Below are 20,518 nucleotides of genomic sequence, written 5' to 3'. Positions count from 1 at the left end.
AAGTTTTTGGATTTTCAACCATTATAATGGTCTATATTAGTTGATAAGCCAAATGATGTGCAAAATAGTGATTAAGTGTGAAAACTATGTTTTTTTTATGTAGTTGAGTTCTCATGTACTCATGGTTTCCAAGAGGATATTAATGAGGTTGATGGATTAGTGTTTTATTTTTTTATTCTTTATACATCTCAACCTAGATGTATTAACAAGTGTTAGGCGAAGGAAGGAAAAAAAAAAAGTTTTTCATAGGCCTGGATTGTTATTCTTTGAATGTTCTATTCTAGAGTCTGATAGGAAGTTTAGGTGGCAATGTTTTCGTGTTGATCATTAAGCTCATATAAGTTCCAAAATTGTGTTTTATTTGTAGTTGCCACAACTAATGTTGTTGAGGCATGTTCTGGTGTCAATGTGGCAGTCATGATTGGTGTGTTCCTGAGAAAAGAAGGAATGAAAAGAAAATATGCTATGTCTAAATATGCATTTATCTAAAAATCTCAAGCTTTTGTCCTTCAAAAACAAGCAGCTGCAAATTACAAGGCATGAATCATATTATTATGTCTATGCTTCTGTATAGTTGTCTAAATAAACAAGTTTGATCTCATGTATGGGGATTTCTTGTGGTTTGTCCAAATATAAATGATATGCATTGCATAATGCCCTGCAGGCCCTTGTTGTGGCTAAACCTGTAGACTCCAATTTACTCCTAACAGAGTTTGCTCAATCCATTTTGAGAAAAACATAACATGCCACAATAATGCATTAGGGTAGATTTCTGAGCAATTGAGCATTCAAATGGACTTTGGAGATAGCAACATTCTGATGATGAATGGTACATGGTACATATATATAGATAGTTGCTCACTTATGCGTTTGTTATATGCATATGTATAAATCAAATCATTGAGAATAATTTCACACTTTTGTATGTTGCTCTCTCCAAAGTGGCTTTGATGATACAATACCATAAGTTAGATAGGATTGAAATATAGAATCAAACAACAAAAAACAATCCATTGTATCCTGATCTTTGCAGAAGCTTAAATTGTAAAACAAAACTATTTAATCCATTGTTGGTAATACATCTTCAATTCCTTTTTGCTGCACCATCAAGCATGAATTCTTCAGAACAAGTACTATTATCTTTATTCAAATCAACTCTCCAGAATCAAACTCAAAAGGCCTCTAATAAAAAACACTTAAAATTAAATCAAAGAGATAAAATGAGCAGCTAGTAAAACAGACAACCACCAAATGAAAGAACTTAACCAAAAATTCAAGCCAACCCCCGACCATCTCAACCTTACTGTCAAACATCTGCACCGGCACCGGCAGCATCTTTGGCCACCCCAAACTCATGAACCCTGAGAAGCAACTCGACATCAGCAATCAAGAAATAAACAGCTTGCATGGGCTTCAACATCTCCACAATCTAATTTTTCAAAAAAATGAAAAACTAATTTTGGAATTAATATAGTCAGGGTATTTTTTGGATCAAAAGATCACCTCTAAGAGATGGCTTGGAATTGGAATCTGGCAATGGTGAGGCAACATTACAATCTTCAACAACAGTAACAGGAATATCTTTTCTTTAACAATAGTAACAGGACTATCCTTCCAAACATTCACCATCCCAAACAATCTTCACCTACTAAACAAGAATTTCAGAACCACAATCCAGATCTGAATCCACCCAAGAGATTAGAGTACCGACAATGCTGCTGAGAAGGGAGATTAGAGCAGGCTTTGGCTTTGAAGGCGTTGCTCCAAACGAGTTTGACAAGGCGAGGGACAAGGTGTTGGAGCTAGTCGGCAAGATCGGATCCGGCCGAGGAAGGAGATCCGACAGCAACATCAACTGTGGCGGAGATTTGGGCGCAGTGGTCCTGTTCGTGGAGAAGGGCGTCAGAGAGGGAATAGAGGAGTCGGGGTCAAGGAGGTGGTGGAGAGGGGGTTTTTTGAAAGGGCGAGTGTCGGAGAGAAAAGAGGAGATGGAGGAGGTCGAGAGGGTAGACAACTTTTCACCATCAAATGCCGCTTTTCTCAAAATTATGTATCAGCCATTAGATGGTCATCAAACGATTACTGCAGGGGGCATCCCAAGAATTGAATTATATATATATATATATATATATATATATATATGTTTTATTATCTTATTTAATCTAAACATGGCAAACAACCCAATTAGGCTCGACCATGGGTCAAATGTGTCGGTTTCCATTTACATAAAGGTATATCTAATTATCTTATTTTATCACTATAATTTATAGATCTTATCATGAGATGTATTAAAAAAAAACTGTTTAAAATTTTGAATTAGTTGTTAATACGGATGTAATTGCATGTTATTTAAATTTTTTACTTATATATGTAATTTTTTATATATCTATGTAAAAGGGCATAATTATTAGTTAATATAGTTTTTAGTTAGTAAAATTTTCAAATTACTTTATTATAAAGGTATGTGAAAAAAAAATTTATAAAAAGTTTTAAAATTATATATATATATAAAGAGAGAGAGAGAGAGAGAGAGAGAGAGAGAGAGAGAGGTTCAATCATCTATGGACATTCGTAGAATCGAAATCTATGAACGTTGCTATCAATCATTGGATTTCGATCCAACGGTTGATCGCTATTTGATGAATAGTATTACCGTGCTTGTAAAAAGTGAGATGCACAGTAAATTTGATTTGAACCGTTCAATCAATTTGTGCATAGTAACTAAACAAATCTCAACCGCCAAACCCGATTTCTACTAGACCTACAGCAACCTTTTAAAAAACCAAAACTAAACTAATCAACCCAACCTAACCCATAATTAGCTCTCACTGTAGCAGGTTAATGGGCACTGTGCTTGTCTGTGGACGTTCTACGAACGTCCACAAATGACCTTTTCTCATATATATTTTTATATATATAACAACACATCTTGCAGGGACATCTCACGATTTTACATTTATAGGCGTTCTATAGTGTCGTTGGATTCAAATTCAACGAACAGTATCAAACATTATTAAGTAGGATTGTATAGTGATCATACACGATATACTCCCTCCGTTCCTTTTTATCTGTCGAGATTAACCGAATCTCACGTACCAATAAAATTAGTTATTTCACAAAATTTTATAAAAAATTAGTTTTCTTTCCAAAATTACCCCTAATTTATATCTCCACATTTCTCTCTCATGTTTAATTCCAAGAAGCGAATTAAATAGAGTGTTAAGGGTGATTTTAGAAAATAATAATAATAATAAATGCTTCTTGATATTAGAAAACGACAAATAAAAAGGAACATGGATTTGTGACAAATAAAAAAGAACGGAGGGAGTAATAATTATGCACAATTCTCTGTATAGTAATAATTGTTAGATGTTAATTTAACCACTATCATTATAAATTCTTAAATAAGAGTAACTCTTAAAATATATGGGAAAATTACTTATTAGTCCCTTGAACATTTTGTTTATTCCAATAAGTCCTTCTGAGAAAAAAAAATTATCCTCTACAGTCCCTCCTTTTTACAACCAGTTCTATTTCATCCCTTTGGCCACCTTTGGAAGTTCGAATTCTGTTCAGCAATACATAAATTTGAATAGATTCGTCAAATAGTAAACAGATACACCAAAAAAACTAAAGAGCAAAACTTAAAAATAAAAGTGATGTATGAATAGTTATCTGAGGTAGTAAAACTAAAAATTGAATGTGATGTAAACATAGTAAATCTGATGTTATCTAGCCGTTGGACTTAAAAATAATTTTGTGAAAAATGAGAGACTTCCAAAGGATTTGAAAAAATCAAAAGTTTTTTTTTAGTTTAATGGTAAAGTTGTTTGGACTTTTAAACAATTTCTCAAAATATATACAATTGAGGTTTGCTTTATATATATATATATATATATATATAGAAAAACGTAAAAACAAAAAATAAAAGAGAAGGTGAAAACAGAAGGTGAAAACAAGAAAGAGAATATTAGGCTCATCCAACCGCCCAGTCGTGCTTAGATTTAAAACCTACACACCACCTTTTACATCTCAGGCATGTGCATGTGAGGTTATGAACTTCATTTATTTTCTTTTTTTTACCCTTTGCAATTGATTCTTTTAAATTTATATTTTAAATTTTTTATTTGGGTCAATGCACCGTCTCACATGAAACCTTTTCTCTATTTAAAGGTCGGTTGCACATATGTCTTTTTTAATTTATTTTTGTCATGACTTAAATTATTATTTGTATCATCTATATTTTTCTCAATACAAAGTATTTATTTATTTGCAAACAATTTATCATACACAAATTTATCAAAATCTACCCATGCTATATCACCAGCAACTTTTATCCTAAAACTAATATTAATTAAAAAAAATGAAAAAAATCACACATCAAATGTCTGGCATAATAATTTTATTTTATAATATATTATTTTTAATATTTGTGGACTAACAACTTTAACTTTTATATTGAGAGAGAAATGAAACAACAATTCTTTGATTATAGGGATGGTGACATAAATAAATAAAAATGAACAAAAAAAATTGAATGACATGGATTATATTAAGCATTTTACAAGTACAAAACAATTGAAATCAACATCATGAAAATTTTGTATCTTTAAAATTGAAATAAACTTTTTTAATTTTCTCCAAATATTGAAAATTTTAAATTTTTTTTTTTTTTAAACACTACATGTTCTGCTTCAATTATCCAAATGAAACGGGAAGTTGCTTATCGAAAGCGAACGATATAAAAATATTGTTATAAGAATTAAAGAAATTGATTGCAAAATAAATGTTATTTCAATATATCACAAGTATTGGAGTCACCTACTAAATAACATGTATCAAGTTTAACAATGATTTTATTATAAATTAACTAGATATGTACTTTTAAAACTCTTGATGATTAAGCTTCAAGAAGAGATACTCATGTTGGTAATTAGATCCTAAGATGAATTACAAGTTAGATTGGTGAAGAGACCCTTTTTTTTTTAAAAGGGAGAAAGGATGAAGTGCCATTGGTTTGTTCTCTTGAATTTATTTTTCATGTTATCCAAGTTTTTATTTTGTACTTAAGTTCCCTTAAATGCAAGTGATCTCATATTATATTGTTTATGCATTGATATATAATTTTTCAGTACAATCAAGCTTTTCACATTCTAATTATATTAAGTACAATTAAGTCCAGTAAATTCAACATGAGCACTTAACTAGTTGTGGTACTATTGTCTTCTCTTTCAAGTATATCTGAGAAGCATTTCATTTCTTTATAGTTTAATTTGTATTAAAGAATCTGAAATCCCTTTCTCTTTTTTGAAAATGAATATCTGTTTTAATTTATCAGAAATAATGAATATTTGAACATCACTTTTGTTCTCTTGAATTTATTTTTCATGTTATCCAAGTTTTTATTTTGTACTTAAGTTCCATTAAATGCAAGTGATCTCATATTATATTGTATATGCATTGATATACAATTTTCAGTACAATCAAGCTTTTCACATTCTAATTAAGTACAATTAAGCCCAGTGAATTCAACATGAGCATTTAACTAGTTGTGGTACTATTGTCTTCTCTTTCAATTATATTTGAGAAGCATTTCATTTCTTTATGGTTTAATTGGTATTAAAGAATCAAAAATCCTTTTCTCCTTTCTGAAAATGCATAATCTGTTTTAATTCAACAGAAATAATGAATTTCTGAACATCACTTTCCAAACTGTAAATTATTGGTAGGCATTGAATCTTTAAACAAGAAATTAATGGAAGTTCACAATCTGATATGATACGCAACTAAAAATAATAAAACAAACCATTGATTTGCAATAATGAATGAATTTCTGAACATCACCATCCAAACTGTAAATTATTGGTAGGTATTTGAATCTTTAAACATGAAATTAATGGAAGTTCACAATCTGATATGATACACAACTAAAAATAATAGAACAATAATGCACACACTGCTACTAACTTTTAACTGCACTAAAGTCCAGAGATGCCATTTTAGATCCATCTCTTCGCTATAGACATTAATGGAAACATATTTAACACCTTCAACTGCAGAGAAGCCAGGACTATAATTTATGGTAACTGTTTTTCTGAATGTGATTGTATAGAGATGTTATTTTATATTCATATTATGATCTCAATGAAAAGTATTACTGTCAAATCCCATGTGAAATAAAGAAACAGGTTGATCTTGTGCTGCAAATGCCATTATAGAGATGCTATTTTATATCTATATCTTGGTACAAATGAGATTGATATTCATATGAAATAAAGATTTCAGGTTGATATTGTGTAGCAATTGGCACTATGTTGTACACTTTGATAATAACTACTCTTTGGATGCTGCTCATTGGGAATCTCTTTGGAGCCAACTGTCTAAATTATTAGCTCATGAAGCCTGTGGTGAATGCTGTGTTTTGACTTATCATTCAGAGTGTAAAGAAGACAAAGTAAAATTGAACTCAAATCTGCAGAACTGAAAACATGTCTGTACTGTTCTGTTAGATAGATTTCGATGACAAACAGTGCCGAACTGGCTTCAGAAAAGGCCAGGAATTGAAGGCCAAGAAGACTGGATCTGAGAATGTATAAAAAGGATGCAATGCTGTCCATTTGTATTGCCTTGGTTACTTAATTGAGATTTAAAATATATATATATATATATATAGCACATTATATAACAACTAAGAATTTGGTGTTAGTGTTACATTCCGAGGTTCTGTCTCTCTGTCTATCCTTTTCATATAAAGAAATCCTTTTTCATATAAAGAAAACATTGCTACTATTAATCTTATTTCTTGGCATCCACATGGTCACAGCTAATGACAGCAGATATATATAAACTTTTCTGTTTGGAAGTATGGAACTGAGCTTCTTCTTTCTTCATGATTTCATAAGATTATTAAGAGGTTGGAAAAGGAGTGATGGAGAGCACGATGTAGACTTTACACTAAACCCTAAACCCTATAAAAATTAGAGACAAAGCCAGCTCAAGAAAAAGTAAAATGCTGGACCAAATAAATCACAAAAAAGTTCAGCACTTTGCTTGTCTGCTAAAACATGAGAGAACATGGACTCATGCCCCAATTCAAACAAGATACAGCAACAACAGAGAAAATTTTCTTAAAACTTCATCCAAACTCTGAATTATATTATCACCAAAAAGATTCAATATTCATAATGGAATCTCCCCAACACTACAATTCAGGGGACTGGTTTGCTATGACCAAGACAAAACCAAAACAAAATTATGTACACTCTTGTTGAACATGTGTGAATGGAAGTTGAAGACTAGCAAGCATAACAGAGTGGTGTACTAGTGTATGGATGAATCAATGGTAACCTCTGAAGCCTCCTCGAGATTGGAATAACTCCAACCTAGCCTTGGCATCAGGGAGCAATGAATCCACAATGGGATCTTGCACCATGAAGCTCTGTTTCGATGCCCACTCAAGCACCGGCAGAACTTCAGCCTGAGCCAATAATTCACTTTCCGGGACATGGTGAGCAATGTAGCATAGTAGGATCAATGCCGGAATCTGAACTGTTTGATCACCAAAGTACACAAGCTGAACTATGTGCTTGGCACCCCCGGCATCGATGATCGCCTTTGAATGGTCGAGATGGAGGTAATTCTCCGTGCAGGCGAACTTTGTCAGTGCAATGGCAGCTTCCTTCAATACCACCTCTTCTCTCTCATCAAGAAGCTTCACTAATGGCCCTATGATCCTGGTCTCAGTTGCTCGGAAAGTTCTTGATAAACAACCTAAAGAGATAATGCAGGGAACTAGAAGTTCATCAAACTCGGCTTTCTCCACCACGCGCAACAGCTGATCAACCACCGCCCGGGCGGTGGTTGAAGTAGGCTTGAATGCAGAACGACGGAGCTCAGCATCCTGCTCCGCCATGCGAGAGATCTCCATCAAAGCCATGGCGGAGTTGCACTTAACCTCCTCCGTGCCCTTCTCCAACAGCACAGCAAAGCAAAGAAGGGCCTTTGACTCAGTAATGTTCTTGCAAATAGCAGCGTTGCATTTGGCAAGATGCCAAAGAGCCCGGGCAGCCATGGCTTTCATCCAAGCCTTAGTGTCAGGGTCCTCGAACTCCCTCCCTTTGAGGTTCGCCCCAGAGAGCGACCCCTGATGTTGGTGCCTCACAATCAGACCATTAGACTGGGTCTTGTTGTTACCAGATCTGGCAGCAATGGTGGACTGGATCACAGCATGCATCTGGTTCTTCTTCCCATTCTTGCCGAGCGGGTGCTTAACCTGGCTCTGCTCGGAAGCATCCACAGAACTCACAACGTTCACAAGCTCATTGCTTTGGTTGCTATTACTCGCAAGCACCGCCGAGTGGATGGATGTAACCTTGGAAGGGATCAAATACTTACTATGCTCCTGCACGGTCTCAAACGCGAGATGGCCGACGAGGAGCCGAACAACGTTGTTCTGCGCGAACACATCCTGGCACTTGGGATGATGTTCAGCGAGCTCAGCCACCGCCCAGGCGACTCGAGCCTGAACACGCATCGGACCTTCTTTAAGGATCTTGGTGAAAACAGAACACGCCCCAGCGATCACCATCTGTTCGACGCTCTCCGGGTCACGCCCGAGCAACCCAAGCGCATGCGCCGCGTTATCCTGCCCCTCCACCCGACCTTCCTTCAAAAGCCTCAGCAACGGTCCGACACCATCCTCTTCTATAATCAACTTCCCGTTGCGGTCGTTGTCCCGAGCAAGTGACACCAGCGTTGCAGCAGCATCCGACCGTGTATCCAAATTCCCAGTGTGCAGCTTCGCGATCTCCATCCAAATAAAGAACAAAATAGGCTCGTTCTGCGCGATCGGTGGCAAGCCAAGATGCACATCATCATCATCACCATCATCATTGGAAGACGAAGAAGACACACGAAGCAACCAAGAGAGATCACCAATAGAGTTATCAAGAGAAACAACAGTCTTCTTGAAGGCAGTAGTAGGGATGATAGTGAAAACACGTTTCACAAGGCCGTGAGTGCGGCACTTTGCGACGAGCGACAAGGCTTTGTCGAGCGCTTGTTCGGTGTCGTCCATGATGCGACGAGCCGGTCGCTCATAAAGCTCAGCACGGGCGGCTTGGCGGAGTAGACCCGCCAGCCGTTCAGTCTTGGACTTGAGTTCCAGACACTCTTGACGGAACGTGTGCGCCTCGTCCGCCCATTTGGCCACTTGGTCCGCTAACTGGATCGGTTTCGCCAAGATCGCCTTAGTCCCAACTTCCATCATCTCTTTCTACAAAGAAACAACTAGTGTGTTGTTGTTCTTGTTCTTCTTGTTCTTGTTCTTCTCTTTCTGTATCCTTATGGCCTGGAAATTGGGGGAGAGAGTTACGGAGGAAAAATGGAAAGGGGTGGGGAATGATGATGATGATGATGATGATGATGAGCTGGAGACACCGGGGAGTTTTACAAGGTCAAACGCGTGTTGTGGAACTACTACTAGTGGTTGGGTTGCTGCTGCAAGACTGCAAGACTACAAGACTACTAGCGGTGTGGGTGTATGTGAGTATGTATATATTAGTATAGGGATTGGATTGGATTTTCTTGGGGTTGGAACAACCGTTTAATTTGTGGATGGGTTGGGAGGGGGGAATGGTTTGTATGGGATGCTCCAAATGGTCCGGAGAGTTGGAATACTTGGTGTTAAAAGAATACGGCTGGGAAAGGACTTGCTGCAGGTTGCTTGTGCTTATCGCATAGGGTTGGGACTTGGGGGTCAATGGGACAAGTTGCCATGCTGTTAGTTACCTATCTATTGATCTATTTATCACCCATGTGACCCATGTAAATATCAATTCAATCAAGTATTTTTTTTAAAAAAAAATTATAATTTTAAAAAATATATATAAAGAGTGATTGTAACTAATATTATTGTTATTTATTAGTTATGGGAAAGATAGTTATAATAGATATTTTTATTCTTAAAAGAATCAAGTAGGCTGACTCCGCCAAAACTATTAAATATAGTTTCAAATTTTTGGGTTTACGCATTTAGTTCCAAAAACATGATATATAATCTTTAAAAAATAATTCAATGGATTCGGTCTTATGGTAACTACCACAAAATTGAGACATGGTCCATTTTTAATTATAAATTTATAAAATTTTTATTATTATATAATATAAAAATAAATTAATAATTATATTAAAATTTTATTATTTTTTATTTTAAAAATCACTAAATTAAGGTAATCTAACTGATGAAAATGAGCCACATCTCATTTCTTCGTAATTGCCACGAAATCAAATTGGGATCATTAATCTTTATAAAGAGTTTGGTTCTCTTAACTCTATGATAAATGTTTTATAAGTGTCACTTTTATTTTATTTTTTTTTTCGACTGACGTTTTACTTGTATTTTGATTTGCTCTTTACTCCCATTGAACTGCATGGTCTCATCATCTTATACTCCCTTTTGGCATCCTCTATCCAATTCAGTACTGACAAGAATAGAAGATAACATTATATCAAATATTAGAAAGTTTATATTAAATTAAAGAAATCTAGAAATTACAAATTTTATTTTCTATGGATTTTCAAATCTCCTTCATTATGAATGGATGTTAAACTTATTAGAAAATTTAGAATGGCATTTGGTGGCTTGCTAGTCGCCTTGTATTATTTTTATGGTTGAACTTTAAAACGAGTTGATATGATGCGATTGTTGGAATTGATAGGCTGGTTTGTCAAGTGTTTTAAATAATAAAAAACAAAACTTTTGAGCCTTTTGTGACTTGCATTTACTTTACAACCATGATCTCAGAGCACGTCTTTAAAAGCCTTTGCATTCTACTTTTAATTTTTGATTTTTTTTTTTAAATTTAGAAAATTATTTAGGAGTTGAAATAATTGGAATTATTATTGTTATTTATGTTCATTATCAACAGAATTGTGATTGAAAAATAAGAGTGAAGCAGAAAATTGGTAAAAAATAATTTAAGTTGGATTCTTCTGAATTTTTAACATCAATTAAATTAAATAAATACTAATCACAAAAGAAACATCTTATTAATGGCTAGTGATTATGATGTTATCATTATCTCTTTTGTCTACACTTCATAAATGAAGCAGATAAGAGTCTTCACAGCCAAGTATGTTAGTGAAAACAATGTTCTTTATTATTTTATTTTATTTTATTTTATTTTCTTTGGCAAATGAGAGAACAAAATTATACCCTCACATTATAACCTCACTTAACAGTAGGAAAGACTAAAGAATTTTTTTTGGTATCATTAAATTCATATATTTTGAATCAGGCAATGAAAATTCAACAACATCATCTTACACAGTCGGGGGTCATTATCAATGAACCAAAAGCATGTTGTTCTTAATTTTTAAAAATAATTTATTTTATAGATTAAAAAAATACTTAAATTATGGTGAGTTTACTAAAAAAATTATAATTTATATCAGTGAAATTGATTTTTATATATGTATATGTATATATATGATAGTGATGATGATAAAATGACTAATTTTATTTTTGCTCTTGAATTTTTTTTTTTTAAATATTTCTCTAAGAGGTAGATGCTTTCAATATGTGCTTTTAAGCCGAAATTCCATTAAATTAGTCATTAAAATAACATGTTTAATCATTTTTTAAAATATATTTCAGTTAATACTCATATTTTATTATTTCTTGTTTAATTTTTTTACTGTTTATTTATTTTATATAATCGTAATTTATAAGATATTTAACTGCATAATTTCTACAACCCGCCACAAACTTTTTTTTTGTTGTTGTTGTCGTCAAAGGCAATTTCTAAAATTTTAATGACGTTAAAAACTTTGAACAAATTAATTTTTTTTTAATAAATATGCGAAAAACCCCATTTTGTCATGGATTCATGAGAAAAAGCCTTTCTATAAATTTTATTTAAAATTATAAAATAAAAGCATACTTTGTTTGCATGGTCAATATAAATTATATTCAAAATAAAAGAAATAAATTTTTTTTCAAAAAATAAAAAGCCTGAGTAAAATACACTTTAAACCATCTCCCAAGACTAAGTGACCTCTTGGTGTATTAGTATCAAGTCATTTGTGTAGAATGTTCATGTTCTACTAAAAAGATGAGGTTTTGAAACTCAACTCATGTAAAATGAGGGTACAAATGTGCTGAGAGGTAAGCTTCATATTTATGCACATTCTCGCTATGATTTATCAATTACTGACATAAAAAAAAATAAATAAATAATAATAATAATAATAATAATAATAATAATTTGAAAAGTAATATATCCTCACAGAGCCATTTCCACCAATGACCAAGTAAAATGTATTGTTCTAATTGCAAGTTGCAAGCCAAAAATTAAACTTGTGTTATTTTTAAACCATTATAAAAACATGTTTTTCTTTGGCAAATATATATATATATATATAATAATAATAATAATTTGAAAAGTAATATATCCTCACAGACCCATTTCCACCAATGACCAAGTAAAATATATTGTTCTAATTGCAAGTTGCAAACCAAAAATTAAACTTGTGTTATTTTTAAACCATTATAAAAAATGTTTGTCTTTGGCAAATATATATATATATATATATATATATATATATATATACATATATGGCTAAACATCATCTGCGGACGTTCGTAGAACGTCCGCATGAATGATCGAGAATCTTTAATAAGATTGGACGATCGCGATTGATTCGCATTCTTGTCTCGAGATTGATGGGATGGGTCAGATTAAAATATTGTGCATCCCACTTTTTACTGTGCTTATAAATAATGCACAGTGTTACTATTTATAAAATGGTGTGCAGCCGTTGGATTGAAATCCAACGGCCCATATCAACGTTCACAGATTACGAATCTGTGAACGTTGGCAGATGATGCATCCTCTATATATATATATATATATATATATATATTAAAATAAAGAAATTTTGCTTATTAATTATTATTATAAATAATAAAAAAATGAAGGAAAAGAGAATTATCAAGTCTTACAATTGAATTCCAACTTGGCCGCCACCAACTAATGCTTCCATTTACTTTATTTTGTTGAAAGTCATATCATGACCAAACATCACCTTCATTCAAACTACTCTTTTTTTTTAAAAAAAAAAATTGGATAAACCACTGCAATATATTAAAAGGAAAGTAAAGATACAAGTAGAGCAAGAGCTCCTACAGAACACCATAAGACATGGCAAAGATCCCCCCAAAACAACAAAACAACAACCCAACAACCAAAAAGAGAATCCGCAAGGAATCCTCAACACATCACCAACAGCCGACTATCTCGTAATAAATAAATGATCTGCCTCTGGAGGGTCGCCTCCAGTCTCCCGACCACTGGTCCCAAGGGTCTCCGCACTCTGCCGAATCAAAGCAATATGGTCCGCCATCACCTCCCTCGCACCCTCAGTAGCTGAAGAAAACCAGGACATCAACATATGGTCAATTTTCATAATGAGTGCATGCGTAGACAGACAATTGGCATTAAAGATGCAATCATTTCTAGTAAGCCAAATATTCCACACAATTGCTTTTGCTACTAAAATCCCAACATCCCTATTATTCGCACACAACGAAGTTCTCCAATTCCCCCAGATCTCCTGCAGGGACTCAGGAGAATCCGGAAGACGCAGGAGGCTCACAAAATACGTCCATACTTGTCGAGCCACCGAACATCGTAAGAATAGATGATCCGTCGTCTCGATCGCCAGATTGCACATAAGACATGTAGCCGTAGGTAGCTGATTACAGCTCCTAATGGCAAGAACCTCCAAAGTAAGGATCCTATTCTTCCAAGCTAACCAGTTGAACAAGTTAACCTTCTTCGGGCACGGCTTTTTCCAGAAGAAACTTGCGATGGGGCAACGCATACCACCATCAATTAGAAAATTGTAAAATGATTTCACTGTGAAAGATCCATTCCCGGTCAACCTCCAACGTTTTTTATCTCCTAACCCACCGGCATAATCCCTGACTCTTTCCCAATAGTTACGACTATCTCCCTCCGTAGAGAAAGGAACTTGCATTAAGAGACAGTGCAACTCGTGCACCGAACCATTGGGCTCATCTGTCGAACGAAATTCCTCCGGCCAGATGTACATAGGTGCGCGGCCGTTAAACCATCTATCCTTAAAGAAGAGTGTCTCAGATCCTGATACGACATCATGTAGCACACATCCCCGAAACGCCGGCAGGCAGCCCATAACTCCTTTCCAGAAGAAGGAAAGCCTACCTGCCTGCCTGGGGAACATATTCCATCGGCTCACCCCATAATTAAACTGGATGATATCAGCACCACACCATGCAGAATCCGTCATGAACTTCCACCACCACTTGCCCAAGAGCGCAAGATTAAAACTCGACAGCTCAAGAATACCCCAACCACACTGATCCCTAGGTCGACATATATTGTTCCACCCCACCAACCTCCATCTCGGATGTTCCAAGTCCGGACCAGACCAAAGAAAATCTCTTCTGATCCGATCAATCTCCTTGATAACCCAATAAGGCAAACGAAACAGCGACATCCAAAAAGTAGGAATCGCAGATAGGACCGAGTTAATCATAGTTAGTCGCCCCCCTAAGGATAGATGTCTCGCTTTCCAAGTGGATAACCTTCTCCGTATTTTTGAGATAAGAATCTCCCAGTCCTATTTCCTTGGTCTCCTACCAGAGATAGGGATCCCCAAATAAGTAACTGGAAGAAAACCCCTCGCACAGCATAGCATCTCCGCCGCCTCTCTGTTCGGTAACCCATCCATCGAAACCGAATAGAGACAAGTTTTAGAAAAATTAGCCGTTAAACCAGAAAGACCTTCGAAGATATATAAGATCAGCTTGACAATTCGCAAGTCTTCTAGCACTCCTGTAGTCAAAACTAACATGTCATCCGCATAATGAAGATTTCATTTACTACCCCAATCCCCCAGAGGTACACCAACCAAAATCCTAGATCTTAGAGCATTAGAAAACATCGTGCTTAGCACATCTGTGACTATTACGAAGGGAAGAGGAGAGAATGGGTCCCCTTGCCTTATACCGCTAAGATAACGAACATACCCATAAGGTGAACCATTAATCAGGATAGAAGCCTTGGAAGATAAAAGAATGCATTTGATCCACCCGATCCACCGGTCCCCAAACCCCCTTGATTTGAGCAACTCCAATAAAAACTCCCAGTCCACCCTATCGAAGGCCTTGGAGAAGTCAACTTTTAAAACATGCCCCGACAGTCTTCTTTTGTGAATGCTAAAGATAAGTTCCTCTGCGGTTGCGATGTTATCCAAAAATACAACGACCTTTCAGAAACGCAGATTGTTCAACATCCACAAGGGAGTTGATCACACTGCTCAATCGTGAAGCCAACAGCTTGGAGATAATTTTTAAAGAGGAATTTATCAAGCTGATAGGACGAAAGTCACTAGGGGACTCCGGAGAATCCACTTTCGGAATGAGAACAATATTGGCCCAGTTAATCCTTTCTAAATTAGCTCTATTCCAGTAAAAGTCCTCACAAAGTTGAACGAGATCCGACTTAATCACATCCCAGAATTGCTTAAAGAATTGTAGAGGAAAGCCATCCGGCCCCGGGGCTTTATCCCCTCCCAGCTCAAACACCGTCTTTCTTATTTCTTCCACCGAAAAAGGTCGCTCCAGAGTTGACAAATCAACAGAGGACTTATAACGAAAGAGATACTGGAAGTCGATCTTGAATCTGCTAGTGCGCCTAGTCCCAAACAGATGCTTGAAGTGCTCAGTAAACGCCCTCCCAATCTCTTTGGCTTCCAACAGAATATTACCATTCTGCTGCAGACTAGGAATGAAATTCCGGTTCCTACGACCGTTGGCTACCGCGTGGGAGAATTTCGTATTTTCATCCCCTTCTTGCAACCACTGTAGTCTTGATCGTTGCTTCCAGTAAATTTCTTCCTGCTTTTGGATGATTCTAAGTTTCTCCAGTAGCTCATGCTCTTCCTGAGCTTCAACCGCGGTCAGCAATCGCGACTCCTTAGAGATGTCTAGAACTTCTAAGTCATGTAGTAAGGCCAGTTTCCTCAGTTTGATCGAACCAAAACTAAACTTCACCTACTGCCGGAGTTGAGCCCGAACGTAAGCTAGCTTCTTGGAGAAGACAAATGCCCCACATCCAATCGGTGAACAGCCCGTCCACCACTGCTTAACATGCTCATAGAATCCCTCAGCAGTGGCCCAAACCGCCTCGTAACGAAAAGGTCTTGGCTTAGAAACATGGATCCCCACTTCTAACCTAATTGGAACATGGTCAGAGCCCAGTCTAGGCAGACTCAACTGGATGACCCTAGGGAATCGATCTAACTACTCAGAGTTAACCAGGAAAAGATCAAGCTTCACCCAAATAGGCACCTCTTAACCATTTGTCCAAGTGAATTTCCTACCTACCGAAGGCGGCTCCTGTAAACACAGATTCCTCAACAGGTTGTTGGCACATCGGATGTCCTCTAAATTAGGGTTTCCGGAAGGTTTATCATTGATATCAAAAATCGCGTTAAAGTCCCCACAAATAACCCAAGGTCTAGAGAAAACCCCTTTACAATCCAAAAGTTCAGTCAAAAAGGCCTGCTTGCGAGACCGCTCGGTAGGACCATAGACCACCGTACAACGCCAAATACTATTATCCCGCAAGGAGCGGAAGTCAACCGAAATACTGAAAACACCCACATTTGTAACCGTTCCAGAGAACCACATACTGTTCCAATCGATCGCAATGCCAATGCCGCTCCCTTAGCCGCTACAAAGGCATATTGATCCAAGCGCGTGCCACCAATCTCCCGCCAAATTGGCGCAGAAATCACCTCCAGCTTAGTTTCTTGCAAACAGCAGGCATCCGCACAATTAATATTAAGAAAGTCTTTAACTAAAAATCTCTTAGCTGGCCTACCAAGGCCCCGAACATTCCAATTGATAATATTCATTAATCAACAAACTAGTTCTCACGGGCCTCCGAGGAGGTCTCCGCCTGACCCGTCGTGGTCCGTGCTCGAGTCTCCTCTAGAGACCGAATTTGCTTAATACAATCATGCACAGAATCAACAAAAGAAATTCCACAAGCATCACAGTAACTAGTAAGTTGTACGTCAGACCAATCAGAAATCAACAACGGTTTAGCTTTTGTACCTTTAGCACCATCTGCCCCCTTTCTTTTAGATGGCTTGGAAGACTCAGTCAACTGACCAGCATCCTCGTTAAATCTTGCAGGTGGCTTCTTTTGTCGTTCACTTTTCCTTAATCCCTGAGCCTGCTCCGGTGGTAAGGAAGAACTGTCCTCCTGGAGATCGGGGATAAGTTCCCGTATCTTCCTCTCAAATTCAGATACCGAATCATCCGAGTCAACATCAATCTCCCGGGACATGTCATCTGCCTTCTTAGCCTCCGAAACCTCTTCATCAACGCGAACGGACGACTCAATACACTGCTCACTGACAATTGCCATCAAGTTCGGAGCCAGCACCCAAAAACCACCCAAGAATTTCCAGTGGAAACCCGCTGGGGTGCCACTGCCGGTGCCATAGAATAATCACTGAAATTCAATCTCCCCACACTAGGGACATTCAAGGAAGGAATCTCCTCCTCATGACCCAAGGACAAGTTTGGCCCTTTGTCAACCGTATCAGGTACACTTGACTTCGACAGATCGTTAGAAATGTAGCTCAAATTGTTCTTAATTAAAGAGGCCCGGCCCATCTGGAAGTCCACATCACATAAAAGAATAGGGTCCTCATGATTTACACTGGTATTAAGGCCCACATTCATCCCAACATCAAGAATTAGTGGATCCTCCACTCTACGGCCCACTTCAATAACTTCAGCAATAACCAGCCCACCCACTGATTCAGACCCTTCTCCATGCCTATCTTGTACCAGCGGAGCAACCGACCGTCCATCCTTAACGTGCACCTGCGGAGCAACATATCTCTCAGACGATACACCATGTATAGCCTGTGCCTGCGGAGCAGCATACCGCCCGATAACCTTGGCCCGAGAAGGATCGCCATCGACGCACGTGCCATCCTTAACCTGATCCTGCGCTTCCTTAACCTGTACCAGCGCATCCTCAGACACCAGCCTTTTGCCACGCATACTATCCATAACCTGTTCCAGCGGCGCAGCAGATGAGCGCTCTCTCCATTGCTCGACACGTTGAGCCGCCGTACACTGCACCTGCAGACCCCTTCGGCGCTCGGGAGACCGAGCCGCGCCATCACCCCCAGTCCGTCTCCGCTCCTTCAAAGGACCATCGGTCCGACCAGCCGGTCCTCGGCCATGTATGGAATTACCCTCTACACCGACGAGGGAGCAGGGCTCAACCGTCGTCACCGGCCTCACCACCGTACCATGCACAACCGACGGCGCGTCTCTCCTCGGTCCAGCGTGGGAGCCAAGCTCCACCACTGCCTTCCCCTTTGCATTGATGTCCATCATCGAATTCGGCACATCACCTAACTGTTCGGGCTGCACCGCAGCACTAGTGGCCAACGTCGTTGCACCCTCGTCCCCCACTTTCGTAGAGAAAGCGAAGCGGCCAAGGTCCCGGCGGTACACCGGATGCATGCATCGTTCACCAGTGATCAGAACAACATATGTGCGCATACCCAAGCTCAATACTATCTCCATCGGAAGCGCGACACCCACCCTCCGTCGGACCAACACTGACTCCTTGTGAGGTAACTGCGCTTGTGACAGAGCGACCAATTCTCCCACCGGGCGGAGAACCTCCGCAATCATCGTCTAACACCACGCGTGTAAGGGTAAGTTCCACACAAGTAGCCATTGTCCCTCCCCCGAAGCCCGCCCCCATGCACCAAGCTCCGCCGACCAGGGTGCAAGTTTGAGTCGACACGGGCCGTCCATGGTTGCAGCATTGAAGGTCCCCAGTTTGCATAACTCTTTAACATCCTCTTTACTCTCCAACGGCAGTAGATAATGAGCATCATTCAACGGAGTGATAGGGCCAGCGAGCTCCCTGTTAATAATAGAGGGGATAACAGCACGAAGGTTAGCATCATTCACTGTCCCTTCCTCCAACGAGAGCACGGCCACCTTAGCAAGTTCCTCACGGAGCTCCTCCGACTCTAGCGATAGAGAAATCGAAAGCTCCAACCTGTTAACCTTTGGGTCACGTAACGTAGTCTGCTCCACCATCTTCACGTTAACATCTGGTAAAACAGGCGACCTACCATGAGGACGAGCGTGTTTAGAGCGAACATGCGTTACTCTCCGTCGAGGGCTTCTCCTCAGCTCCACCGTACAGTGGGAAGCCATGTGACCGACGCCCGAGCACCTCAAACAGACCACCTGATGCCTACATTCAAACGTCTTGTGTGTCGGTCTGAAGCACCGTCCACACGAGAGCTCCTTCGGGGATCGCGGCCGTTTTGCCCCAGCAAGTTTTATCTGATCAGATGATCCACAATCCACGCTAGAGCTTCGTTTACTCATCTTCCTCACCGGACGCGCCTCACCCGAGGACGAGGAGCTCGCCACCTGGGCATAAGAACGGACCACCAAATGCTGCGCTGGTACCCCCGCCGGAGGAGCACCAGAAAGTTGTGGAGAAGAAGCCTTGTTACCCCCTCCCCCACCGTCACCGGAAGCTCCCCACAGACCCCGGAGAAGACTCATTTTCTTCCCCAAAGTACAATAATTAAAGCTCTTTTAACTGAAATTAAAAAAAAAGAACTTTTCAAACTACTCCTTAATTATCACTTCATGGCATTAAAGAGAAGCACAAGTAAACAAATAAATAAAGAGATTAATTATTATTGACCAAAGTTTAATTCAACTTTATGTTTATTTTATTCATTTAGCATTCTCTTTTTATCGCTTCTTCTCACAATTCAAACCCATATTGTTATTTTAAATTCTAATCATTAAAATTGGTTATGTAAATTAAAAATTATAATTTTTTAGGAAGGTAAAATTCACCCACATCCTTGGATTTTACCAAAATATTATCTTGATTAATCAACCTAAATTAATATCACTTTGACCATTTAAGCTTATGTCGAAATACAATTTCAAGTATGAATTATTTGAGGATTTTTTAATATAATTTATTTTTATAAATTTTAGCAAAATTAAAAAAATAGAGATTTGTAATCGTATATGTCAATTGTTTTAATAATATTAATTTGGATTCAAGAATTCAAATAATATTACCAAAACTATAAAGATGGCAATGATACACTTCTTTGGTTTGACAGATGGTTAGGGAATCATGCTCTTAAGGATCTTTGGCCAACCCTTTTTAACGATTGTTCTCAACAGTGGATTTCCTTAAGACTCTTCTCATGCCTTCGCAATTCTGCTGAGAATTTTTTTCATACTGCTTCACGAGTTGATTTAGCCAATTTCTTAAGCTTAATTCCAAATTGTAATCAAGATCAGCAAGACTCCTCTACCTGGACACTTGAAAAGAACGGCATTTTCTCAGTTAAATCCTTCTACAAATTTCTAATTGACGGAGGA

The 20,518-nt window shown here is 38.0% G+C and overlaps 1 protein-coding gene across 1 annotated transcript; it reads right to left on the bottom strand.

Annotated features, from left to right (window-relative positions):
• Positions 1-7,170: 7,170 nt before the first annotated feature.
• On the bottom strand, positions 7,171-9,840 carry LOC120272322. The gene has a single exon (XM_039279131.1). It carries the CDS (start codon positions 9,266-9,268, stop codon positions 7,337-7,339), a length of 1,932 nt encoding a protein of 643 aa, XP_039135065.1. The 5' UTR covers positions 9,269-9,840; the 3' UTR covers positions 7,171-7,336.
• Positions 9,841-20,518: the final 10,678 nt, after the last annotated feature.

The sequence above is a fragment of the Dioscorea cayenensis genome, chromosome 11 (genome assembly GCF_009730915.1).
Source record: "Dioscorea cayenensis subsp. rotundata cultivar TDr96_F1 chromosome 11, TDr96_F1_v2_PseudoChromosome.rev07_lg8_w22 25.fasta, whole genome shotgun sequence".
Lineage (NCBI taxonomy): Eukaryota > Viridiplantae > Streptophyta > Magnoliopsida > Dioscoreales > Dioscoreaceae > Dioscorea > Dioscorea cayenensis.
Note: the sequence above shows the minus strand (reverse complement) of the source record. Positions and strands in the feature narration are given on the sequence as shown.